Source organism: Fusarium proliferatum (genome assembly GCF_900067095.1).
Source record: "Fusarium proliferatum ET1 genome assembly, contig: FPRO_scaffold008, whole genome shotgun sequence".
In the NCBI taxonomy this organism is placed as follows: domain Eukaryota; kingdom Fungi; phylum Ascomycota; class Sordariomycetes; order Hypocreales; family Nectriaceae; genus Fusarium; species Fusarium proliferatum.
Window position 1 is genome coordinate 2394708 of NW_022194797.1, and position 24675 is coordinate 2419382.

At 48.1% G+C, this 24675-nt stretch overlaps 11 protein-coding genes across 11 annotated transcripts; 5 read left to right on the forward strand and 6 right to left on the reverse strand.

Moving 5' to 3' along the window:
• Window positions 1-32: 32 nt before the first annotated feature.
• Window positions 33-2477, reverse strand: FPRO_14653 (uncharacterized protein; the record flags this gene model as incomplete). The annotated part of the gene is made up of 1 exon (XM_031219703.1): window positions 33-2477. The coding sequence occupies one exon, from the start codon at window positions 2475-2477 to the stop codon at window positions 33-35; it is 2445 nt and encodes an 814-aa protein (XP_031085435.1).
• Window positions 2478-2837: 360 nt separating this feature from the next.
• On the reverse strand, window positions 2838-4763 carry FPRO_14654 (uncharacterized protein; the record flags this gene model as incomplete). Its single annotated transcript, XM_031219705.1, has 1 exon — window positions 2838-4763. The coding sequence occupies one exon, from the start codon at window positions 4761-4763 to the stop codon at window positions 2838-2840; it is 1926 nt and encodes a 641-aa protein (XP_031085436.1).
• A 305-nt stretch (window positions 4764-5068) lies between these two features.
• On the reverse strand, window positions 5069-5683 carry FPRO_14655 (uncharacterized protein; the record flags this gene model as incomplete). Its single annotated transcript, XM_031219706.1, has 2 exons — window positions 5069-5611; window positions 5672-5683. 2 exons carry the CDS (start codon window positions 5681-5683, stop codon window positions 5069-5071), a joined length of 555 nt encoding a protein of 184 aa, XP_031085437.1.
• A 598-nt stretch (window positions 5684-6281) lies between these two features.
• FPRO_14656 (uncharacterized protein) lies at window positions 6282-7597 on the reverse strand (the record flags this gene model as incomplete). The annotated part of the gene is made up of 6 exons (XM_031219707.1): window positions 6282-6693; window positions 6741-6912; window positions 6954-7025; window positions 7086-7263; window positions 7311-7513; window positions 7549-7597. 6 exons carry the CDS (start codon window positions 7595-7597, stop codon window positions 6282-6284), a joined length of 1086 nt encoding a protein of 361 aa, XP_031085438.1.
• A 671-nt stretch (window positions 7598-8268) lies between these two features.
• FPRO_14657 (uncharacterized protein) lies at window positions 8269-9705 on the forward strand (the record flags this gene model as incomplete). Its single annotated transcript, XM_031219708.1, has 1 exon — window positions 8269-9705. One exon carries the CDS (start codon window positions 8269-8271, stop codon window positions 9703-9705), a length of 1437 nt encoding a protein of 478 aa, XP_031085439.1.
• A 596-nt stretch (window positions 9706-10301) lies between these two features.
• FPRO_14658 (uncharacterized protein) lies at window positions 10302-11687 on the forward strand (the record flags this gene model as incomplete). The annotated part of the gene is made up of 2 exons (XM_031219709.1): window positions 10302-10896; window positions 10963-11687. The coding sequence occupies 2 exons, from the start codon at window positions 10302-10304 to the stop codon at window positions 11685-11687; spliced, it is 1320 nt and encodes a 439-aa protein (XP_031085440.1).
• Window positions 11688-11812: 125 nt separating this feature from the next.
• FPRO_14659 (uncharacterized protein) lies at window positions 11813-13433 on the reverse strand (the record flags this gene model as incomplete). The annotated part of the gene is made up of 4 exons (XM_031219710.1): window positions 11813-12589; window positions 12643-12853; window positions 12904-13115; window positions 13173-13433. 4 exons carry the CDS (start codon window positions 13431-13433, stop codon window positions 11813-11815), a joined length of 1461 nt encoding a protein of 486 aa, XP_031085441.1.
• A 1954-nt stretch (window positions 13434-15387) lies between these two features.
• On the forward strand, window positions 15388-16261 carry FPRO_14660 (related to glutathione-S-transferases; the record flags this gene model as incomplete). The annotated part of the gene is made up of 4 exons (XM_031219711.1): window positions 15388-15466; window positions 15516-15562; window positions 15609-15646; window positions 15700-16261. The coding sequence occupies 4 exons, from the start codon at window positions 15388-15390 to the stop codon at window positions 16259-16261; spliced, it is 726 nt and encodes a 241-aa protein (XP_031085442.1).
• Window positions 16262-18768: 2507 nt separating this feature from the next.
• FPRO_14661 (uncharacterized protein) lies at window positions 18769-20546 on the forward strand (the record flags this gene model as incomplete). The annotated part of the gene is made up of 3 exons (XM_031219712.1): window positions 18769-18938; window positions 18999-19495; window positions 19552-20546. 3 exons carry the CDS (start codon window positions 18769-18771, stop codon window positions 20544-20546), a joined length of 1662 nt encoding a protein of 553 aa, XP_031085443.1.
• A 248-nt stretch (window positions 20547-20794) lies between these two features.
• FPRO_14662 (uncharacterized protein) lies at window positions 20795-22964 on the reverse strand (the record flags this gene model as incomplete). The annotated part of the gene is made up of 5 exons (XM_031219713.1): window positions 20795-20832; window positions 21115-22316; window positions 22368-22743; window positions 22800-22813; window positions 22873-22964. The coding sequence occupies 5 exons, from the start codon at window positions 22962-22964 to the stop codon at window positions 20795-20797; spliced, it is 1722 nt and encodes a 573-aa protein (XP_031085444.1).
• A 431-nt stretch (window positions 22965-23395) lies between these two features.
• Window positions 23396-24475, forward strand: FPRO_14663 (uncharacterized protein; the record flags this gene model as incomplete). The annotated part of the gene is made up of 5 exons (XM_031219714.1): window positions 23396-23572; window positions 23642-23722; window positions 23777-23890; window positions 23945-24269; window positions 24321-24475. 5 exons carry the CDS (start codon window positions 23396-23398, stop codon window positions 24473-24475), a joined length of 852 nt encoding a protein of 283 aa, XP_031085445.1.
• Between the last annotated feature and the right edge of the window lie 200 nt (window positions 24476-24675).

Sequence of the window (24675 nt, forward strand, 5' to 3'; positions counted from 1 at the left end):
ACTTTCTATTATCTCAAATAATAATCTACGTTCTAAGATCTGTTCCATGTAAAGACCATGCTCTGCGAGCTCTTCTCAACCATTACCGGCCACCCTGGTAATTTGACATGCACCGAAATTGACTCGTCTAGCCCCTCAATTCCCAACGTGACTCTCGTCTCTCCATCTAAAGAGCTCCAGCCAACCTTTGCTAGCACCATCTTCCCCTCTCTATAGAACGGAACGGTCGCTTCAAGAGAAGGATAGAGCCCGAGGCGCGGTGTAAACTCTATCTCCTGCCATCCTGCCTTTGCAGGCCGTATCCCCGCAACCTCGGCCAAGAATTCGTAGATGGGAGCGCTGCCCCAAGCATGGCAATCTGAACGGTGTGAAACGTCGTCTTCTTCCCAGGTCGTCAGACCGAGGGATAGTTGGTGACGCCACGGCTGCCATAGAGCATGAAACAGTTCGTCATACAAGGATCCTCCTGCGATGCTGATGGCTCGAAATGTGTAGAAAGACATAGATATTGAGGTCTTGATGAGCGGTGAACCATTCTGAGAACTTCCTAGAGCGCGCTTAAGCAATGCCTGAGCGCTGTCGCCACACACAGCACCACTGAGAACTGCCCAGACCTGGTTGTGCTGGCTACGGTCAATTTGAGGGTCCGAGCAAGCGGCAATACTGTCAGTAAAGTATTGCCCATCAAAACACTGGCGCTTAACCGCATCGACAATTAACCCAGCCCGGTGAGAATACTCATCTGCAAGGGAAAGTCGACCTGCAACCTCTCCCTGCAACTTGGCAGCCAGCTTGAGCGTGTACGCATATAAGCTGTTTGTGTATGTCGAAACACCAGATTTCTCTGCTGACGGCGGAATACCATACGGCCTCCACTGCTCCGCCCAGTCATGAAAGTTCCAAACACCCTTCTCATTCCTTAGACTTACAAGATCAAGACGGTGATCAATGCGTTCGTGGAAATACCCCAGGACAGCGTCAACAACGGGTAAAAGCGGCCTAACAAATGCCTTATCTTCATAGTAGAGAAAGTGATCATGTAACATGCAGATCCAGTAGAGGGAAAAGTGAGGGATAATCTGCAATTGAGTCGATGGCGCTCTACTGGCTGTAAGTCCAATGCGAGGCTGGAACGAGCTATGGAGCTGTATGATTGCTTGTCTGGCCAAGCGATCATCCCCAGATACGTGATAAGTGAACAGGCAAGAGCTGCGTGTGTCCATGGCGTATTGCAGCTGTTCATAAAAAGGGCAGTCTTCGTAGCAATCGTGCATGCAGTTTTGTAATGTTCTGATACTCGTGTTGTACAGCGCTCCTAAAGTCCCGTCATCTGAGGTCGTGCTTATGTTTGATAAAACGTCCAATGGGTAGCTCACAACGTCTATATCGATGCCGCGCATGATCAGATCAGATGATCCAGTCTCGATGTTGAGTCTCATGAAGCGAAAGGTGCGCCAGTGAAAAGGCATGTATACTTCCTCCGTCTCTTCATCTTCATAGTAGCCCAGACGTGGATTCCCATCCTTTCCCCGAAAAGTATAAACATCCATGGGCCCGATGAGGAACTTGCTTGTATCGCATCTATTTCCTTTGCGGCGAAGATATGGAACGACTACTGGAGTGTTCTCATAACTTTCGGAATACGTTATCGTAAGACAAGCGCCTCCAACTTCCGGTCGGACAAAGCGGAAGCGGATAAAAGCAGTTGTATGGATGGGAGTCTCAAGGTCGAATTGATGGCTTGAGCGAGCGGGAAGAAAGAGATCACTCTCTCCAGACTGGATACCCAGCAGTCCTGCACTCCAAGCTCCATGAGATAAGCCGCTTTTAACGTTGTGAATAGCGCTGAAGTAAGACCTCTGGCTTCTCATCGGCGGGATGAGACGCGGCGACAGTTTCCACGGCGCTGTGACACCAGTAGAGTTCTGGAAACGGAGCAGTATCGCTGGAATCCACTCCAACTTAGTATCATGCGATGCAGAGACCAGTTCGTATACATGAAGAAAGTCATCCTCCTCGTCGTCAATACGAAGAGTCACACTGTGATCTATCGCCGTTTGCCAAAACTCACTACTTCGAATCTGCGGTGCCCAGACCTCATCGTCGACAGCAGTCGCAATCCTGACACCACCTGTTCCCAGACGTGGAAAGCTAGTGCCATACGACGTCCCGTGGAAGAGTCGAAGGATATGAATCGCAATATGATTCTCTCCCACACGTAAACACGGACTGATGTCGACCTCATCGTAGAACCAGAGATTCGCATCTCCCTTGACAGGTCCAAATGCGACCAATTGTTTGTTGACGTATAACTTATATCGCGTATCAGCCGTGATCTGAATCGGAAGCGATGTCGGTATCTCCGCATTGACAAAGAATGTCTTGCGAAAATGAACGAAGCGACCGGCAGTAGACGTGGCTTTTTCGATGAAAGCAGGATTCCACATCCAAGATGTGTCGAATTGTTCGGCGGCCATGATGGAGATACTCTCGAGTTGGAGGCGATGACAAGGAAGGAGGAACTAAGCTTTTGGGGGGCAAACGGACGATTCCTCAGTCATTGTCAAGCGTAATTTGAATGTGTTGGCGCTCGCATGACCCACGTTGAGCTGGGGGGCTCTTCGGATCTTGTAAGACCGAGACATAGCTCGTTTAACGGAGCGAGCGGGTTGACATGCACCGACCAGTCCTAACCGATTCTTTATGCACGCAAATTTAATTGGTATCTTGGGGATATGATTAGCGAGACTCTGTAGTCAAAGCTTTATGGTTCGATCCTTGATAATTATTTACCCAAAGATTCGGGTCGAATGGATCGAGAGATGGATCAAATTATCTCATACCGGCACAACATCATACTTAGTACCTGCGACAAAATCCTGCCACGACGTGGTCAAAGCCCAAGATGGATTCCTGTCCCGCCAGTTCCAATACTCGAGACAGATTGAGCTCGCCAAACTAACATTAGCGAATGCATGGCGGTCCTTTTTCTTAAACCAGCTCAGCGCACGCGTTTTGTGCTCTTCGTCATAGCATTCAGTGGCTACAACCATGCACGGCCAAAGAACAATGCATCCATCGAGTTCAGTTGCAACATCTTCAGCTGCTTCAAGATGAGCTAGTGCTTCAGACACAATGTCTTGTAGCTGCTCTGCCGGCTTATGACGGATCCGACGTTGGAAGTGTATTATAGTGGCATAGTGCCAGACAGAGGCATAGTGTTGATTGATGAAATTGACCTTTTCACTGCGGAATCGATTGTGTTGAGTTGTTGGATTGACTTGAAGATAGATCTGGAGTTCTAGCTGGTCGACCATAGCGAGATCTCTCGTAGCATCTTGTTTAGAGAGCGTGTTGATTTGAGATATGATACTGACGATGTCTTTTGTGACACTGTGGTGCTTAGAGACATAGTCCTCGGTCCGAGGGAGTTGAGACACCATATCTGCAAGGTCATGCTGCGCATCAACATCGCCGAGCACGACGAGACAAAGACATTGCAGAACCACAACGTGCAATTCAGATCCCGGATGCAATCCTTGGTAGAGCTTCCCCTGCACTATTATCCTCAACGCAGCTTGGATATGGGTCCTCCAGCCACGCGGATGTCCCGTCATGGTATCCTGCATGATGCACATCGCAATGGCAGCCAGAACAGAAGCATGGTTCATGCCTTTGGGCTGTGAAATTGACTCTTGTAGATTCTGCAGTGCCACCTGCGCATTCCATGCTGACTGCGTATTCGTCTTGTCGTGGCGCAGGGTATTTAGATTATGCGCGGCAGCAGCGCATACGCCATGTAGCACTGCAATGTGGCTCTTGGATGTGCCATTTACGCCTTCGGAAGCGAGGCGTAGATAGGTTACTCGGTATGGGTTGTCCAGTGTATCAATGGGGACCATATTTCTGCACATGTGGACTAGCCAGTGATGGATCAGTTCGGTCTGTTGTCGCGACATGGGGATGGGGGTGAGACTGGTCTGTGGTGGCGGCACTTCATGCCAGAAGTTGAACGGTATATCGTTGAATTGGGCGTGATCCGACGTTGCACAACCCTCTAGCGACGTCTCGACATCGGAAGTGGAATCGCTTTCCATGTCAAATTGAAATATCTCGAGTCCTGCCCATAATGACGCCTGTGACTCTGGCTCAAAAGAGCTTGGGCCAAAGAAACATTCTGTGGAGAACAACTCATCCAGTACCAGATCGTCGTTACCATCAACATAACCACAATTCGAACTGGTAGCCTGACGCGCAAAGTTGTCGAATATGGTGACATCTGATAGTACCTCATTACTGGACTCTGGCAATGAGGGCTGACATATACCTATCAACGATTCGTGAGAGGAGGGTGTATATGGGTTCTCGGTTGCTGCCTCTCCCTGCAGCCGTCGATCTTCTCGGCCCTCCTTTTTATCAAGATGCCGCTGTTCTGAGGACTCAAAATTATTGCTTTGGCCAGCGGAGAACACAGAAAAAGGACCGAATGTCTGTGTCTCATGACTAGCTTCTGTATAGCCGCACTTATGGATCATATCATCCAGGTCCTCCGGCGGTATCTCTACGGCATCCGTATCCAGGTCGATAAGTACTCTGAATGGGATGTCCTTCTCGTCGCTCGTCCACGTAAGGCGAACCCCATAGCCCTCACAGATTCGACGTGCTTTGGTGCAACGATTGCAGACCGGCTGGACCTCGTCGCATTTCACTCTGCGGGCCCGACATGTCCAGCATCCTGTAAAGGTCTTGGATTTCTTTCTCATAATGTAAGTTGGGGGTTTTAAAGCGGAGAGTGTCGGTGACTCAATATTGGGTACAGTAGAGACTCAGAATTCGTCTTATTCAGCTGAAGGGCCCCGATGTGCTTGACTTGAAGTTGTTGAAAACGCGGGGCAACCGAGCTGTTGATGTGGAGTCCCCTCATCTGTTATGCTTATCGGCCTCCGCGGACGATGCCTAGTGTAAGATGGGGTATCGCCTTTCCCGATATGGTATCAATTCACTGGCTAGATTTACTGGATTGGTAACCAATTTCATCATGTTAGATATCGTATTAGAAGATCATTGATTACAGTTTCCCTGCTGTAGCCGTCTTTGCAGCATTCATCAGCGCTGTCCCAGTGGAAGAAACCCTCTCAAGGCTCAGACTCATGATCTCAACTACATTGCCCCACGGGTCCTGTGTATATATCCCCTTATGCCCCTCGAGCCCGAATATCGAATAATCCATCCATCCTCCCAACGTCTTTCCACCCTCATCTGCAATTTTCTTTGCCAATTTTTCAGGATTTCTATCAGTCACACAGGTATGGAAAATGCCAGCCCTCGTATATTCAAAATCCTCATGTCGCGGCTTTGGCGGTGGGTCGATGAATTGGAAACATTCGATGCAGACGCCATTACCAGTCGTGAGGATGGCGAATTTGAGTTCTTTGAGTGCCGTTGGGTATGAGACGAAGATTGTCTCAAATGGCGCTAGGTCTTTTGCTCTGATGCAATGCTGGATGTCGCCAATGACCTCGAAGCCAAGAACGCTCTTGTACCATTTAACAAGTCCTTCGATATCGGCGCAAGAAATTGCTATATGATTGATTGGAAGGTTTGTGGGTTCCTGGAACGTTTTAGCTGTAACTCCCAGTGACATGTTATTTTTCAAGCCTGAAATACTTACCAGTTGAGACATTTTGGGCATTGAAAGAATAGTAGAGGTCGTTCATACAATGGGCCTCCATGCTCGATCTTGTACACAGGTGATGAGCTTTGATTATATATGTACCTTCTTCCTTCCATATGTACAGACCCATCACCACTCGAGGCAACGTGCTAGCTTGAGTTATGCCATGAAGATGTCCCGGACACGAATCTTGGAATATTTGTTCCGAAATAGGCAATCCCAAACGACTCGGCTCATCGGCGGGTTGGTCAGATGGGCAAAGTGTCCGCGGGTGCCGATGCGGGGTTCGAGATGGCAGCCACCCTCGGACCACTCTAAAGTTAAGGCCAATGACTGGGGGCCCATTGGCTTTTACTACGGAACCGTGCAAAATTCTAGTTCGTAAGTACAGATATTACAATATGCAACGGGGATGAAGAAAAACTCTAGATAAGTGTGAGGGTCTGATTGGAAAGAGCTCTACATAATACAAAGACGACACTCTGAGCAGTATATCACCTACTGATACAAATAGCAGCAAACACAACAAATTACATTGTGCCAAGTACTATATGTGCCTCTAGGATAAAGACTTTTCAAAGTGCATTCATAAAGCTATCTAGATTACTTATAGGCTTGCAACTAAAGCCGTCCCTTTGATAAGCTTCTTGGTCTCCTCCTCGCAGAAAATAAACATATCCAAAGCCTCCTTAACCATACGAGCGGCTTCGGAGTCTTTTTCCAGAGCTTGATCTAACACCTTTCCTCCATCAGCCAGTAAGTCCACTGTCAGGTCATTTGCCAACCATCCTCCCTGTTCATCCAGATGGCGGGTAAGTAGCTCACCCAGCCTAGGCGGTGGAATAGGTACATCGTCAGCATAGGGGCATTTTAGGCTGGCTACTTTGGGAGAAACGGGCAGTGTAATCTTTCCAGGTGTCGAAGTCTTGAGCTCTTCCAATAGATCCTGGGAGATGGTTGCAGAATGGCACCCGAGTTCAGACGAGGCGAGAACTTCCTTGTAGGAGCGAAAGCTGACACTGTAAGCTTCAATAGACTCGGCGGGCGTGGAGGCAAAGACTCTTACCCCGCATTCTTAATCAATGGCTGTTCTTTGCCTGTGACAGTAAATAAAGTCTTGTATGCGTGGACCATCTGGGCGATGCGATGCGAAAATGGATGCTCCAATGCTGGGTCCTGGACATCAGGCCACAGTGATGGATCCAGGTGAGTTCGTATCTCTGATGGCAACGATTTAGCTAAGGAAGTGTGCAAAAAGGAAAGCCTTCGTCCCTCTTACCATTGTAATATGGGCTGATATACAAGCAACCCGCCTGACTGCATGCCACTGCCTGGATCACGCTGAACACGCCTGTTCCCAGAGTCGAAATGCCTTCATCTTAAAGAATCTTGGCTGCATTCAGCCCAGGACCCGTAGCCATAATCTTGATATAATATCTGTTCTTCGGGATCCCAGCCTTTTCAAACTCAGATACGTAGATGCGAGCATGATCCAAGGTCTCTTGGAAGTTACATACAGCTGAAGGGCTGGTCTGGACCAAGACACGACCTTTAATCAGATCAATGCTTCTTTTACAGAGATGCACGGCCTGCGATAGTTAGATTTTGAAGGGAGCATCGGGAATACGCAACTTACAAGTCGCGAGAGTATAGCAAGAAAGCCCTGGTCTTGAAGGTCAAGGGCTGTAGTTCTGATCAACTCTGCGTTAGATGGATCCTGCAGAGCTAGAGACAACCATGCAGGATTGCAAGTTTGATCATTCGGCATCATTGGGAGAGATCGTATGAACTCAGTGTTAAGCGTATCAACATCAACATTGACAACGCGCAGTGTTAATGCTAGTCATACATCTAGATGCACTCAGAGAACTCACTCTTTTTCTCAATCTCTTGCAAGAAGCTATTCTCAGTGGGAGGCGCCATGGTGCTGGATGGTCAGGATCACAAATTGTGCAACTGAAATAAAAGTCGGATTATGAAGCTGAAGGCTACGTATGTCGTTGTTGGTTGGAATATAACTACTTATAGTAACACTCCTGCCGAGGTTTATCTCTGCTTGAATTTTGGGAGAGTAATTGCCAGTTCTGCAGCAAACTAATAGCTGCTGATGATCATAACTCACAATTGCTCATGCCAGTGAATGCTGCCCAAACAGGTTAGTCGCATAATTTGTGGATCTCGCTGTGAACTGCCTGAAGGGAGAAGTTGGTGGAGTGGAGCTTGAGACCTCATCCTAACCCTCGGGGAAAATGGTTACGATAATATCGATAATATCACATTGCAGGCTCGGTCCCTTATTCCCTATCAAGCATCATGCTTCAAACTGGGATCCTTTGTCATCATACTTTACTTAACCTGAACTCAGCTAATTCTGACTTCCCTGGCAATCCACAAATGACTGAATACGTAGCCCTCCAGATCCATCTGTAAATAAGAGAGATAGCATTTTAGCGCTGCTACGATCTATAAATTCAATACTTGGCCATATATATTTCTTCTACCTTCTATTAGAGTAGCTCAACCTAACTACAGATTCTTTGCGGGTCTATTCTCCGAACTCTCCCATCATCTTATATTCCTACCCTTTGCACAAAATGACAGTATTAACCTCTTCGCCTACCACGCAGTGGACCCAGGAGCCTGTTGATGTAGCCATCGTCGGCGGCGGCTTCAGTGGCCTTGCGGCTGCCAAAGATCTCGTTGCTGCCGGCAAATCAGTACTTGTCCTTGAAGCCCGAGATCGAGTCGGCGGAAAGGTCTACGACGTGGAGGTGAAAGACGGAAATGGCCAAAAAGTCGAGGCCGGGGCTGAATTCATCTGCAAGAACCACAAACGGCTTCTCACTCTTGCCAGTGAGCTTGGCATCAAGACGTTTCCGACATACATCGAGGGTAATATGCTCATGTGGATACCTGGTCAGGGCCCTCTGCTCTATGATCCTGTCAAGACACAGGGATTGCCACCGCTCTCTGAAGAGGATATAGCGATTCTGGCTGATATCACAGTCCAATTCAATGAGATGGCAAGTGAGATCGACGTGCATCAACCTTGGACGCACCCTAAAGCAAAGGAATGGGACCGTCTCACTCTGTCGTCATGGCTCGATGGCTTCACGCGAGATGGGGTAGCGCGAGGCGTGATTGATATGACAAACAGAGCTGTCATGTCGGCAGAAGGGGAAGACGTTTCACTGTTGAGCGCTGTGATCAATGTTGCCCGAACTGGAGACGCAGAAACTAAGGGCCGAATGGAGATGTTGACCAACGTCAAGAATGGATCTCTCGAAGAGAGGATTGAAGGCGGACCACAGAACATCGCTATCAAATTGGCTGAGCGTCTTGGTAGTGACAGAATCCGCCTTCAGGCACCCGTTCGACAGATTCTCCAGAACGGCGACGGATACCTCCTCGTCGGCGACTCGTTCCACGTTCAAGCACACAAGGTCATCATCGCCATCCCGCCCACGCTGGCAGGCCGTATCGTCTACCAACCTCCCCTTCCTGCCGCACGAGACCAGCTCTGCCAGCGCGTCCCAATGGGTTCAATCGGAAAAGCCATCGCAATCTACAAGACTCCATTTTGGCGTGATCAAGGTCTCAGCGGCGAGGTCGCAAGTCTCGAGGGTGTATCCCAGTCAACGTTCGACAGTTCCCCTCCTGATGGAAGCTTCGGTGCAATGATAGGTTTCCTGGAAGCCAACGAGATGCGAAGACTCGATGATGCCTCTGAAGAGGAAATCTTTGTTGCTGTGACGGAGGACTTTGTTAGATACTTTGGTCCCAAGGCGAGGGAGGTTCAATCGTGGGTTCTTCAGAGATGGGATAATGAAGAGTTTTCTAGAGGTGGTCATACAGGATTGTTCCCGCCGAATGTCTGGACTCAGTTCGGGCCCGCGCTGACGAAGCCGGTTGGTGGGATTTATTTCGCTGGGACTGAGGCGTCGAGCTATTGGGCTGGATTTATGGAGGGCGCTGTCATTGCGGGTGAAGCTGCGGCCAAACAGGCTCTAGAGTCTCTAGGACGATCGTAGAAACCTGCTTTTATGATAGATTCTTCATGCCAAACGCTATATAAGATTTGTCCTTTCGGTATCACGACATGCTTCCATTCAACTTGGAGCACTGAGTATATGCCAGTCGTCCTTCCTGTGGATGGAAAGGGATACAGCTCGATGCCCCTCATCTTCCATTCTGAATCCTGCATAATCCACTAGGGTGCCATCTCTCGGCACAAGTAGAAGTACGCCACCTTGCCTATCTGGATTGCTCGATTTTCCACAATAGACGGTGATGTGGTTGTCGGTGTACCACCTAACGACGTCTACCTATGCGGGTTGCAACAGATATGCGAGTTGGTCTATGATTGCAATAATTGGTTCGGGCTTAGTCATGTGGAGTCGTTCAACCCACTTGGCCTTCACGCCTGACGTTACCTCGCTGCCACACAAATCGATGCGACTACTTTACCATTACATGACCTGCCGCAAACCCTCCCTCAATGGGCCGCTGATCACCGTCTCTCATCGATTCTCTTCATTCCGTAATCATTTTTGCATTTACACTCCCATCAAGAGCCCTTTCAATACCCAACTCTGAACATTCCAGCTTGTTGCAGCGCATCCAAATCATGGGCTCAGGATGTTCACGTAGCCCGTCACCTACGCAAGGCGGACATCAATTTGACGACGATATCGAACTCGACTACCATGAACTCGACCATGCCCCAGCAACCTCGCAAGGCACTTTCCTCAAGGGTTCAAAGGAGGGCATGGAACCCTTGGAGGAATACCAGGAAGGCGGTTATCACCCAGTCCATATTGGAGATGTGCTTGGCCCGTCGAATCGGTATCGAGTGATACACAAGCTCGGTCATGGTGGTTTCGGAACAGTATGGCTCTGTCGAGACTCTGTAGAAACCAGTTATGTTGCCCTTAAGGTCATGGCTAGTGATCTGAACTCCGATGAGATCCTGGATCTCAGTTTGGCGAAGCTGGACCAGTCGATGCCCGGTGCTCAATACATTGCCTCTCCGCTCGGCTTTTTCTCCGTTGAGGGGCCAAATGGAACCCACCACTGCCTGGCACTGCCACCACTTGGGCCTTGTGTGTCACCCCGGTTATGGATGCGGCTTGAGAAAGACCCTGCTACCATATTGCGGAAGTTTGCCTATCAGACCACGCAAGCGTTAGCCTTCTTGCACAAGAATCAGATCTGTCACGGAGGTATGTTCTGTTCCCAGTTCATATGTTGAGTCTAGCTTAGTACGACTACTAACTTGCATTTACTAGATTTCCGCGCCTCTAATATTTTAGCCAAGTTGTGCAACCTGGATCACCTATCTGAGGATGAGCTCCTCTCTTTACTAGGGCGCCCTGAGGAAGTCCAAGTACAAATGGAGTCAGGAGAAGATCTTCCAGCATCTAGCCCAAGATACCTTGTACCACCAGCGGACATCTCCCGACTCGGAAACGAGTTCCTAACAGAGGAGATTTGTGTCATTGACTTTGGCGAGTCGTTCAAATTCTCATCGCCGCCAGAGGACCTCGGTATCCCCGAGAACTATCTCCCACCGGAAATTCTTCTAGAGTGCCCTGATACGATCGGCCCAGCCTGCGATCTCTGGGCTCTTGGCTGTACACTGTTCGAAATCAGAGAACAGCTCCCACTATTCTACATGATCTACGACAAAGATGAACTACTATCAGAGATGGTCAGGTTTTTTGGTAAGCTTCCTGAGGATTGGTGGGCGAAATGGGAGGCACGGGGGGAATACTTTGATAAAGATGGAAAATGGCTTCGTGAAGAAGACTGGTCTCTCGAAGTGGCGCTGAGCAAACCAATCGAGATCTTCGAATCGGGTGAGAAGTGTAAAGAGGGGCCTAAGAAGTCGTTACAAACTCCTGAAGCTGAACAAAGGTTGATGGCGGATCTGCTGTATCGGCTGTTCAAGTATGATCCTAGCGCCCGGATAAGTGCAGAGGAGGTTCTTAGGCATGAATGGTTTAGACTATAGCTGTCCTCCTAAAAGACTTCGGTAGAGCAAAGAAATTGTGTAGTAATTACTCATTAGATCCAGTGCAAGAAAATGTCTATCTATCATCAGTATCATCAGGTGCCCAATTCGGACATCAGCCGCTTCTAGATATGAGGGATGAACTCTGCCCATTCCACCGTCTGGTACGCACTTTGTGGAAGCGCTCTCAACCCAATGAAATCTTCAACAAAGATAAATAGCCGAAACACACAGTAAGAGGCGCACAGGAAAGACGTGACGATTAGAAATCCGACCTGAACGCCCAAGTGAGGATCTTTGCCCTGCGAAATGTTATATGTCCTGCTCAGAAAAGCAAAAATGCCCTTCTTGGGTCGTTGCGACGTCAGCCCTTCTCCATCAGGATCCCCAGTACCTCTAATCTTGCTGAACCGACTTCTCCTCCAGTTCTGGAACCTATGGTGCCAGTTCCTCACAGGGTGCGGTCGTTGATCAAGGGCTTGCTCAACAAGGCTCAGCTCAAGACCCTCAGCGAGGCGATACTGCGGTATGAAGATCCACATACACAGCTCCATCCATAGTGCACCAAACATCCCGTAAGCTAGCATGTAAGCACTAGCTACACGCCAAAAGTCTCGTTCTACAGTGCTGGGAAACGAGAAGTTCCAGGCCCCCAGGAAGACGGCGCTGAAGACGAAAATGAAAGCGACGCCGACTAGTTCGAGATCAAAATCCATTCGGAGGAAGATGTCGCCGGGGTTCCTGTCCCATGGGACTTGCTTTACGCGTCGTGAGAAGGGAGAGAAGAGGATTTTGCGGGAGAGTTCGTTATAATATTGCCAAGCAAGGTTCAACGCTGTTTCGTCTCTGCTGATGAAGTCTAGGGGGGTCTGATAGTATGGCTGATCTGGCTGACGTCCTTCCTATACCTGTGTAAGTCTGGTTGGTGAAGCTGCTCAGGAGTTGAATTACTTACGCGTATCAAGATGTCTTCCATCGTGGTACGGCAGGGGACAGTAATCGTGGTCCCTACATCAGATGGCTTGTCTTTCCAGCACCATGCTGTTCCAAAAAGAATGATTACAAACGAAACCGCTGTGAGCTCCATGGTCGTCACATGAAGTCCCTGAATTAGCCGTGCAATAAATGTTATAATGAACCAAGTTCCTTGCCAAAGAGTTATGAGTCTGGGCGTGTTAGTGAGAGCTTCGGAAAGATGCAAAGTGGATTGACAGACCTTGCTAACCCATCTGACTTGTTCCTGTCCTTGAGCTCTCGATCACTGGTGCTAGGATAATCGACATACGAGTTGTTAACCAGGTAAAATAGTTGTTCAGCATTGAGGGGGATCGGTTGACGGAGATCCGAGGCTTCAAGTACAAATCCACCCATGTCGGCGAAGAAACCATGCGTGATGGTCCATTGTGTATATCCTGCCTGTTTGAACTTCTGCATCAAATTAGCTCATGGTCTTGAATGGTAATCAGTCACGAGTGCGCAACATACAACGACAGATCTCCGAGCCGAAGACTTTTGCCCAATCGCCAACACTATAATAAACTCAGGTCCTAGCAATCCCATACATGCAAGACCCAGTTTATCCCTAATTGAACTCCAAAATCCATCTCCAGGCGCAGGAATGTTGGGATAAACCGAGGTCCAACAGCATAAGAATGTTGTGACGAGGCATGTCGCTATGATATCGTAGGTGCCTCTGCCGTCCGGCGATGGTGTCCAACCAACGAATTCGGTTCCATTCGATGTCATGGGCGTCGCGGGAGAACGAATAATTAGATCGCAGATTAGAGAGATCAATTGGAGACGAGAATTGACTGAACCAACAGCCTGTGCTGGGTTACTTATGTCTTGTGCAAGGTCACGACCAACACGCACACGTCACTTTTCTTCATGGGTGACAGGAAAGGCTACCTGCATCCCCATGTACAAATGTCTCAGCTTTGCGGCAAAGGCATGGCTGTGCTTGACCTGCTTGCCTGCCTGTCAATCTAGTCAACCGGCACTGACTAAGTAGTAGTTCTACGATGCCATTGTATTTTCTCTATTATGTAGGTATCACACTTTCAAATCATCACATTCTCATCACTTTTCGTAAGGTGAAAATACGTCGATGTAAGAAATAACTTAAGCAACTGCCGGCGCCATTCAGTTAGAGATTCAGCCGACAGACACGGGTACCCACAGCTGGGCGGTAACAGAATGCGCGTAACTGGCTGTGCTCCAGGCACCTTACCGGGGTTTGGTGGATCTGGCGGCCTCTGATTGCTTTGTTATGGTGACATGATCTGATCTGCAGGGGTCACGGCGCGTCGGCAGGTCGTGGGATAGCACTGTTTGGGAAGCAAAAACCATTATGAATTAAATCCTTTGTGAAAAGAAAGACCCAGACTAACTCTCATTAACTTAGCATATCTTATTTTATGTATTTCGGTATCAAGTTTCACAACTAGAAATATATCGGCTCTAAGGCCGAAACGCATCATAAACATGGTCTACTTTTGGATGCTTGAATGTAAAGACGTATTATATAAAGGATAGGCATAAGCCTAGATAGCTATATGGCATATATTTATTGTATTCTTATGCCATTACCTCTCGCGATATCACCCTTTTTAAAGTAGTACCCCTTGTTTATAAATTCCATTTCTCACAAGTTGAGCCTAAATAGCTACATAACTGTGAGTAGCAGGACTTTTTCGTACACTCTGGCTCCTCCATATCCATAGTTCTGAACAATTAATCGAGGAAATACATTGGGATTGAAAAATCTGAATCAATAAATTCATACTGGGATAAATACTAACAGCTAGTCACGGAAGGGGCGAGTTACTTACTGACAGGTGCACCAGTAGGGATTGTTAATGCCTAGGATTGTCGGACACCGCTCATAAATGCCACCGAAGCTAGACGCGAAGTAGTTATAGAATAATTACTGGCTAGAAGCAGAATAGGTTCAGGAGTAGATAATAACACTAGATTGTCAACCATAGTATATGCAACAAATCGTAACTATAATGGAGCGGTTTGGCTGCATTTATTAACTAAACAGGCAGATACAAACAGACATGACTCTCAACCCACGATTCTTCTATTGCAGCAGAGTCAGGTCACGAAGGGGCTTTTAGATTCATGCTTAAGACCGAGAAAGTGAAGGCCTGCCAGATATCGATGATTCGAACCAGTCCATCCCTGTGAAGAGCGCGTCATTATTCCTGATAAAAGGCTCTGGTGATAGTGAGATCTTAAAACTACTACTGTCTTGCAAAACAACCTTTGCCTTGGACATCAATGTCCATATTGGCTATATGGGACATGGCAGATGGTAAAATAGTTGATGAGAAATGTTCTTGAAAGGTATATAGATAAACATCTATAGCTATAGTCTCAATACCGCTATAAATAGATTCTTAATCCGAGACGCTCTTTGTGTCTATTTTCAACATCGCCGACTTCCTACCTTCTGCTTTTGGCATTGAAGGATTGTGCTAACATCCATCGTGTGAGGGGAAGATATGATGCCCTTGTGTTATTGGCCCGAGCTCGACCTGCTGATTAATCTAACGATAACGATCCTGTTACTATTTATATCCTAAAGTACCTTATCAGCCAGTCAATTCCCTCAATTATACCCGTGAATTTACATTGGCATTGAGCAGACAGGCCAACATTATATCGCATACTGAAACCAGAAACTAACAGCAGCATGTCCGAATACAAGATCACATTTTTCGATATCCCCAGCAAGTCGCCTCAGGTTTGCTGGTCGATGAATACCTGGAGAAGTCAGTCCCCATAATTAACGAACTGCATCCAGCACTAACAGGTTTACAGCAAGATTGCTTCTCAATTATAAAGGCCTTGATTACAAAACAGAATGGGTAAGCTTTTGTAGCTTTGATACAGAACTTTCACTAACTTGAGTAGCTCGAGTATCCTGAGATCAAGGAACGCCTGAGCAAGCAGTATGTATAACCAGTCACGTCATTTGAGCGTTCAGTAACAGGCCTCTACTCAGTGTATCCCCAAATGAACGAGGCGCACCCTTCACATGCCCAGCCGTTCAAATGCCAGACGGCTCATACATAATGGACTCTTACAAGATCGTCGACGTCATCGAGGAAAAGTATCCTGAGCCAAGTGTACACCTAAACAACCCAATGCAAGAACGTCTCCGCGCATCAATGATTAAATTCATGACAGAAATGGTGCCAATCTACGTCCCCGGCGTCGCCAAAAACATAATCGGCGAAAAGAGCATCGACTTCTTCCTCGAAACGCGTTTGCAAGACGTAGGAATGCCTCTTTACGAGTACGGAGAAAAGAACTCCCCAGGTGCATTTGACAGAGCGGAGCCGTTTGCACGGGAGATCACAGCCCTGCTCAATGAGAACGCGTCAGGGCCGTTTTTGCTGGGCGATGTGGTGAGCTATGCTGATTTCATCTGGGCGGGTATTCTGCTGTTTTTCCAGTGTCTTGGCGAGGAGGAGTACAAGGAGGTGCTGAGAATAACCGGTGATGGAGACGTTCATACAAAATTCCTGGATGGACTGAGACCTTGGACGGAGAAGAATACCTGATGCTATCGATAAGGGATGGATGCGAAATTATGGGTGAATTTAGGCTAATTGCCCTGTTTAAGAGGACTTTTAGTACAGCTGATTGGGCATTCAATACCTTTATATATCTTGATGTATAGTATTTTGCAATATGTTATATATCTATTGACTATAGTTGTTACTGTTTTTCCCCAGGTTTTTGTTAAAGAAAACCAGTTTAATTCTTATGTTTGTTAAGAGATCCGTGTGGATCGCGTTTGCCGATCTCCATTCCCCCTGGGGTCGATGTTTTCTCCACGCCAAGTAGATTTCTCACGTCCACAAGCTTATCCACAAGCTTGCTTGGCTTCTTGGCAACCTCGATGTTCATTTTGGATAAGGTCAGAGTCGAATCATTAGTCTTGAATGACGATGCGCTGACTGTGTGCGTGAGACACCTGGGTAAATCCATGGTTCCCTGAGGGCCAAGAGTCTTGGTAATCGCCACGCACAAGAAGTCATTAAGCGTCAAGGACAGTGGCAGTGGCTTATTATGGATAAATTAGCATGTTTCAGCCTACGGAATGTTGGAAGACTGTTTCTCAAGAGTGGATATTCGCGTAGCCTCCACGCGATGAATCGCGTTAAAGATATGTCTACCCTAGATTTCGAGGTTTTGGTATGCATTACCACTTTACAGAGTTGGCGACTACCTCACAGAAGTACTACACCAATTAAAATCAAGAAATCAACTATCTCAGATTTATCTTGTATTTTCTAGATATACTAAGTTCCCCGTCTGTCCACAATTACGTTTCCAACTACCACTGGTGAAGTTTCCCGCTTCTCAACGGTCCATCACCATTAACAACGCAATGACCCAAGGCATTGTGCCGACAGACATGGCCCCAAGCCCAGCTGTTGCAGTAGCTGAACAAAGTCAAAAACCATTTCTATATCAGCGCATGGCACAATACGATCGGACGCCGGCGACATCGTCAGCTGAACCACCTATTCCTCGTGGCGGAGTCGACTCGCTTCATCAGTCACGTTTGACAGAGAACAGTGGATATCTCAGAATCTGGACCTGGGGAATTTCGGCCCTCGGTTCCTGAACTCCACGTCAAACAAGGGCGGATCGAGCTCAGGACAAGTCTTGTTGAGTGGAGATATCGTCGCGAAAAAGAATTGGGTTCGGTGAGTGCCAAGGTCTTGGTCGACGGTTGAGAACTTGTGTTGGTCTCCAGTTTAGACTCTTGGCTCTGGGCTGTTCTGGGATCATTATGCGACGCGCAGGTTCTAGGCCGACTTTTTATCTGTCAATCGGCTAAATTCCATGCACATGACATCGAAGCTAGGTATAACAGTTGAAGGCTATTTCAGCTGATATGCCGAGAATAACTCGGGATTTGCATGTTTCTTTTTAAATATTCGGGTTTTACGAGAGAAATCGCATTGAAATCGATCAGGAGAAGAATTTGGAACGGCTTGTGATTGGCGGACTGATTAAGGTTGTTTATTTACCCGTATTTATCCGCATTTAGCCAAATGTGACTCTAGGCCAAGACTGGAGAATATCCCCGAAGCCATCAGAGCAAAAAGTCACGGGTCATAATTCCGCCCACGAGGAATTTCATTCTCGCCGCGGTTTCTTCAATTTTTGATGTTGAATGGCTCATCAAGAACAAAAAAATGGTCTTGGAAGATGGCAACTATTAGAGGCACAGCTCCATTGATGGCTGCCCCAAGAAGGGCTGGCAACAGGCAAAATGGGATCTTCAGAGCCCAGCCCCGTAAGCGTAAGCATCGGTGATGGCCATGATGTTATGTCTGACCCGACGATTCTAGACAAAAGATCAGATCAGATTGCAGAAAATCCAACAGACAAAATACGATGTTGTAGCATGGTGTTCGTTCCTCGCGAAAAACCCCCGTGGCGAGATGAAAGGGCCCCCTTTCGGTAACAGGCTAATAGCGAAAATCACCCCCATGGGCGGCTTAATCGCAGAGCCCCATTATAATAATGCTTCAGTTACGGGGTGCTCCGTGCAACAACATCAGTTGGAACAAGTGCTCAGTGGAGATCCCCCAGCTTGTGACTGTCGATTTCACTCTTCTCCATTCTTCATCCCTGCTGAAATGAGCGCGGCCCGGCCTCCATCTTGGCTCGAGACTCATGACTACCAAGACTTCCAAGGCAGCCAAGGTGGAACAAGATCGCCCATTCCGAACAAATGAGTGGAACCGCATGCTAAGCGGACGCCTGTCATTTGATTCAATCGCTGTTTGTCTTTTGCCTGCTCGGTTCTTCCTTTCGATCTGGGGTCTGTCACCCGGTCCGCACGCCCGTTACATTTCAGATTGGCTTCTGGCCTCACTCGACGCGTTTTCTATATCTATCCAGGGACCTCCCCCCATTTTTTCGTCTTCCCGTTCACTCTCCACCTCAATAACAATCTGCTAAAGCCACTGAGTGCTTCTGGCAGAAGAAGAACAAACTACACTCTATTGTCTCTTTTCAATAAATTCCCCTCGATTGAGAAATCGTCATGGGCATCAAGGAAATCATCGGCCTCGGCGTCGATGAGAAGACGAAGAAGCTTCAGGACGAAGCTCCCAAGTTCGAGCATGTTACTTGGTACAAGGACCCCGGCCTGAGGGTCTTGACCTTCTATGCATGCGTTCTTTGCGTTTCATCCATGGGAACTGGCTGGGATGGGTAAGCAAACCCCAGATTTTGTGATTCCAGTCACAGTTTACTGACCCGGCGCGTGTTTAGTATGTACATGGGTGTCGTTCAAAACTTTGATACCTGGAACGACTTCTTCGACAAGCCCGAGGGTAGCAGACTCGGTCTTTTGGTCGCTCTCTATCAAATCGGTTCAGTCGCCTCTATCCCTCTTGTCCCTGTCATCGCCGATCGCTGGGGCCGTCGCCCTTGCATCGCTCTCGGCTTCATCCTCATGGCTATCGGAGCTGGTCTCCAGGCTGGAGCTCCCGACTACGCTACCTACTCTGGCGGTCGTGTTCTCCTCGGTTTCGGCAACTCGTTTGCTCAGATTGCCTCTCCTATGCTTCTCGCTGAGCTGTGCCATCCTCAGCACCGTGCTCGCTTCACCACTGTTTATAACTGTCTCTGGAACATGGGCTCTCTGCTTGTTTCTTGGACTTGCTTCGGTACTCACTACTGGGGCGGCGGCAACAGTGACTGGTCGTGGCGATTCCCCGCCATCCTCCAGGGTGCTCCCGGTCTCATTCAGCTCGTCATTCTCTGGTGTAAGTTGATCTTCTGATGGAATCGTTCAACGATCTTGCTAACGAACATCCTCTAGGGATCCCCGAGTCCCCTCGATTCCTCATCGCCAAGGACCGCCAGGACGAAGCCCTTCATATCCTCTCCAAGTACCACGCCAACGGCAACGAGAACCACCCAACTGTCCAGTTCGAGTATCGCGAGATTCGCGACACCATCAAGGCTGAGCAGCTCGCCAATAACAGCTCCCGATATACCGACTTCTTCAAAACCAAGGGTAACCGCTACCGCCTCCTCGTCCTCTTCTCCCTCGGTCTCTTCTCGCAGTGGTCAGGCAACGGTGTTGTCTCCAACTACTCTGCCCGTCTCTACATCAACGCTGGTCTCGATAGCGAGAACGAACGTCTCATCATCACCGCTGGAAAGACAATTCTCGATCTGTTTGTGTCTATCGGCTGCGCTCTCCTCGTCGAACGCCTCAACCGTCGCTTCTCCTTCCTCTTCGCCACTGGCGGTATGTGCTTGACTCTCCTCTTCTGGACCCTTACCTGCGGTCTCCACGAGCAGCATCAAGCTCCTGGCGCCAACAACGCCATGATCTTCCTTGTCTGGCTTCACGGTGTGTTTTACTCAACCTGTTGGTCTGGTCTCTTGATCGGTTATGCTGTTGAGATTCTCCCATACTCCCTCCGTGCCAAGGGTCTGATGTTCCTCAACATTTCGGTTCAAATTGCTCTTCTACTCAACAACTACCTCAACCCTCTTGCTTTCAAGGCGTGGCAAGCCCCCGCCGTTCCCGAGGGCGAGAAGGAAACTGGATACGGTGGCAACACTTGGAGACTCTACCTCATTTACACCATCTGGGTCGCTGGTGAAGTTCTCTTCATCTTCTTCATGTATGTCGAGACTCGTGGACCTACCCTTGAGGAGTTGGCCAAGGTTATCGATGGTGACAACGCCGCTGTGGCCGATGTCGATCTCGAGCACGTTGAGAAGGAGGTTCTCAGCAAGGAGACAGAGAGGGTTTCTTCTCTGGATCAAGAGGTCCACGAGGTTGCTCCCAGCAAGGTCTAAGTAACGTCTTGTCACATTCACACGAGGAGGGCACTGCGATGGCTGGGAAACGCGCATCTGCCCGTCTACGATAATTGCTTTTGTTCTAGTCTTATGAGCTAGCTAAATGAGTTTAATGCTATACCTTTATTGATGAATATCACTGCCATTACTTGTGACTACTCTGATCTAGACTGACTCCTAGGCAGTTTTTATATGATAAGTGCTAAACATTGAGTTTAAAAACAATACAAAAGGCCGATGCCATCTCATGGAGGAGTTTCATAGGAGGAGATGAGCCATACAGCTGATGTGATGAGACAAGTATTTATGCAAATAAGAATAATTCTCTGCAAATGTGGCTTCAAATGCCATTGTCCCATATCACATTCTGGAGATGCGTTTGAGCAGATGACAAGAACTGTAACCATCTTGGGTGCAAAGGACTCTCGAACCGGGACAGGATAAGTTGGATGTGCGGATAAGAGAGAGGACCTGTGACCGATTCCTTGAAGCTCTTGAACGACACTGAAGCCAATCGTCAGAGTTGAGATTCTACGGGTAGACAAAAAAAGAGGGTTGTACTTACGGATTAGTAAACTCGGAAGTTTCCAATGAGCCGAGAATTGCTCAAGTTGGAGCAACAGAAGAAGTTCGCAGTTCTCAATCTCGGATATGAGATGTGTGTTTGTACTCTCAGTATACTTCTTGTGAATATCCAAAAAGACAAGCGCCGTTAAGCTGATAAGCGAAAGTGCTGGGTCAACGGTGAGAGTGTAATTGCTGTCCCACTTCTCCGCTACCCCAGCTATGTTCTGACAGGTTTCCAGAACACGCTGCCAGCTAAGCGTCCAATCATCACCTTCTGGAAGATAGTAGCAGCTCGCAAGAGCAGCCAGTAGTTGAGCCATATGTAGTTGAAGTACTGGGACTAATCTCGCGTGGTGATTTGTGTTTGATTCATTCATGAAGGCGTTCCTTCCAGGGTTCAAGAAGTTTCGTGGTAAGGCTAGACGTATTGCAGATAGTGTACGTTCTGCGTCGAGTAAATTCGCCGTGAGGATCTCGTGAGGAACTAAGTAGCGCATACTCATTGCCCGGCCGAATTGCCGTAGGACAGTGACGGTGATGAGATGGATGTTGAAGAGGATACTGCTTTCGCTCCCGGTCTTGACAAACAAGAGAAGGTCAGGAAGACTACGCGGATCGTGGGGTAACCTGCAAGGAGCGACGAAACCTTGAGAAAGCTGATCCTGGTGATTTAAAGATGTGTTGACAAGGCGTTCATCAACTTGGTACGGTGTTCCGGATGAGAGATTGGCGTACGAGTCAAGACGGTACACACACCACCAGACAAGCTTCCAGTTCTGAAGGTCCGCGTCACTCACATTGGACCATTCTGGGGAGACGGATTGGATTATGTCTAGACGATCAAGACCCATCCAATACGCCAGCCGGACGATCTTTCCTATGCGCATCCAGGCTTGCTGGCCAGGGAATTGGTGGAACTCATAAAAGACGAGTAGGCAGAACTTGCGAAAGAGGTCAAGGCTTGGAAAGTCACCGGCTGTGTCTTCTTGAAGAGTTGTATTGCTTAGGATTAGGTCTATACGACCGTCAAGGTCAAAATGAGGGGATGAAAATTTGAAGCCAAGGAGTTTGGCTGTGATGAGAAGCAGAGCTTCGGCGAGTTCGGGGCTGCATGTAGATAGAGTGTGTTGGATGTTTGATGCTGCGGCCTCGGAGAATAGTGGTATGGATTCATTTATTGATTTAAAGTATTCATCGGCCCTGACATGGTTAGTGCATGAGGTTCTATGACAATACAATATCGTCTCTTACAGATACGTTTCCTCTTCGGGCAAGATGTTTAGATTTTGTGTTGATCGATTGCCAATAGATGTATGGGAAGTGACAGGGGTTTCAGGGGTTTCAGATGGTAGATCCGAAACAACTGGAACCGAAAAAGTGATGTCCTCAAGGATAGAATCGGCCTGCTGGGTGGTTTCCTCTATGTCTTCAAAGCGAGTGATTAGATAGCGCGATGCTTGAATAGTCAGTTGACGGCTCTTACCAGAATGCCTCCTCTCTCGATTACGGATTGCCCGTGGGGCCCTACCGGAGCCAGGAGCTGGCCCTGGCCGACGACGCGTCGTAGAGTAGCTACATATTTTGCCGCGGTCCAAGCACCGCGAGCATGACGGCTGTCCTAGATCGCCTGTACCAGGCCGGTCGCATCAGTACTAGAGACAGGGAAATGCCGGATCATCTCACATCGGACTTTAGAGCTGAAGCACGGCGATTGTCAGATGCTGTACTGCCGAGAATTGATGCGGGGTCTACGAACCGAATGCAGTTGTCGCAGACTCTGGTGCTCAGCCGATGAGCAGAGGGAGCTGCGCCGGATGTTCCGCCGCCTGAAGACGGTGACGCAGACATTTCTTGGTATCGGAAATACTATTTATCGGATACTATCGCTAGATACGCCGCTTGTAGGTGTACACTAGCATATGAAAAGCCAATGCGGGGCCATTGCTTGGTGTAATCAGATCATCGGAGGTGAGAGAAATGGACGAGATTGTGGATTCACAAGATGCTCCGAGGAATTATGTAGTATTTCCGATGACTAACCAACCTCGGCACTTTCAATGCAGCTAATCCCACGTCGGAGGATCTCAAAAGTTAAAAGCTTGAGATCTGCCGTAGTCTTTATTTCCCCGCATTTTAGCATCGTAGAACAAGTAGCTTATGGATTCCATCCTGGGACATTAAAAATGAGTGTTATTGTAGAGAAGATGTATGATGTATTTAAGGACTGATATCAATGCAGATCCATGGGCTGGCAACACACCCTGTGACATACCAACACGATGGCTAGTTTCTCAGTACTGATCAAGTTTGAGTCTGAAGAGGACGGGGAGATATATTTCGCCGACCTGGGTTCCGATGCTCAAGGCCCGCCTGCTCTCGGCACCAAGGTCGCCGCGGTCAAGTCTTTACAGGGCTTGACCGATAAGCGTGAGCCCAAAACAGTGACAATTCGTCGTGTGAGTCTTTCCGTGTCATAACTTACTGAGATAAAGCTCTGACCAATCCAATTTACTGATTGAGTACAGCTATTAGCACCACTTCCAAGAGATGAACTACCTCTGTACTGCGTCGGGTTGAACTATCGTAGCCATGCCAAAGAAGCTTCAGTATGTCAAAAAGGAACAGAAAACCCTCTCTGTCAATGGCTAATAAGTCTGTAGCTCACCCTGACGTCAGTTCCTCCTCTATGGACCAAGCCAGCTGCATCCCTTGCAAACCCAGATGAAGACATTCCACTCAATGACTTTTGCGCAAAGAGTCTCCCAGACTATGAAGTACGTGACCACATGCTTTGAAACGATGGTATCTTATGCTGATTGAGCTGTCAGGGCGAGCTCGTTTTTGTAACCTCTAAACAGTGCCGTGATATTTCTCCCAAGGAAGCTAAGGACTACATCCTAGGGTACACCATTGGCAATGATATATCTTGCCGCATGTATCAGCTTCCTAAACATTCAGCAGGTCAATTTTTCTTCGCCAAGGCTTTCGACAAATTTGCACCTGTAGGACCTGCATTAATCAGCCCAGCTGTATTTGGTGATGGGTCAGGCTTTTCTGTAGAAGCAAAAGTCAATGGAGAGGTTCGGCAAGTAGCAGAGTTCAGGAAGGATATGGTCTTCTCGCCAGAGCAGATTCTCAGCCATATGAGTCAAGGTACTTCAGCATTGCTTATGAACGGAATCAATGCTGACAGACTTGGTACAGGAACAACCATACCGGCTGGTACAGCGGTCATGACGGGAACGCCTGCTGGAGTGGGTGCCTTCCATAGTCCCAAGGTATTCCTCAAGGATGGTGACGTCCTTGAAGTCACCATGGCGCGGGTTGGGACGTTACGAAATGTTATCAAGTTTGAGTAAGCATCGTTCGTTCACCTACGAGAGCCTGGAACAAGAAGCTTTGCTAACTGCGCATTATACAGAGTTGGACTTTTGACGCGTCTGATAGTCTCCTTACAGAGAGTTGCTATCTTCCTGTTCAGTAGATTTATGTAGAAGTTACTTACGGACATTTGTCGTCGCTGTCAATAGATATTTTGTCTGCGTGCTTCAGGCCATTA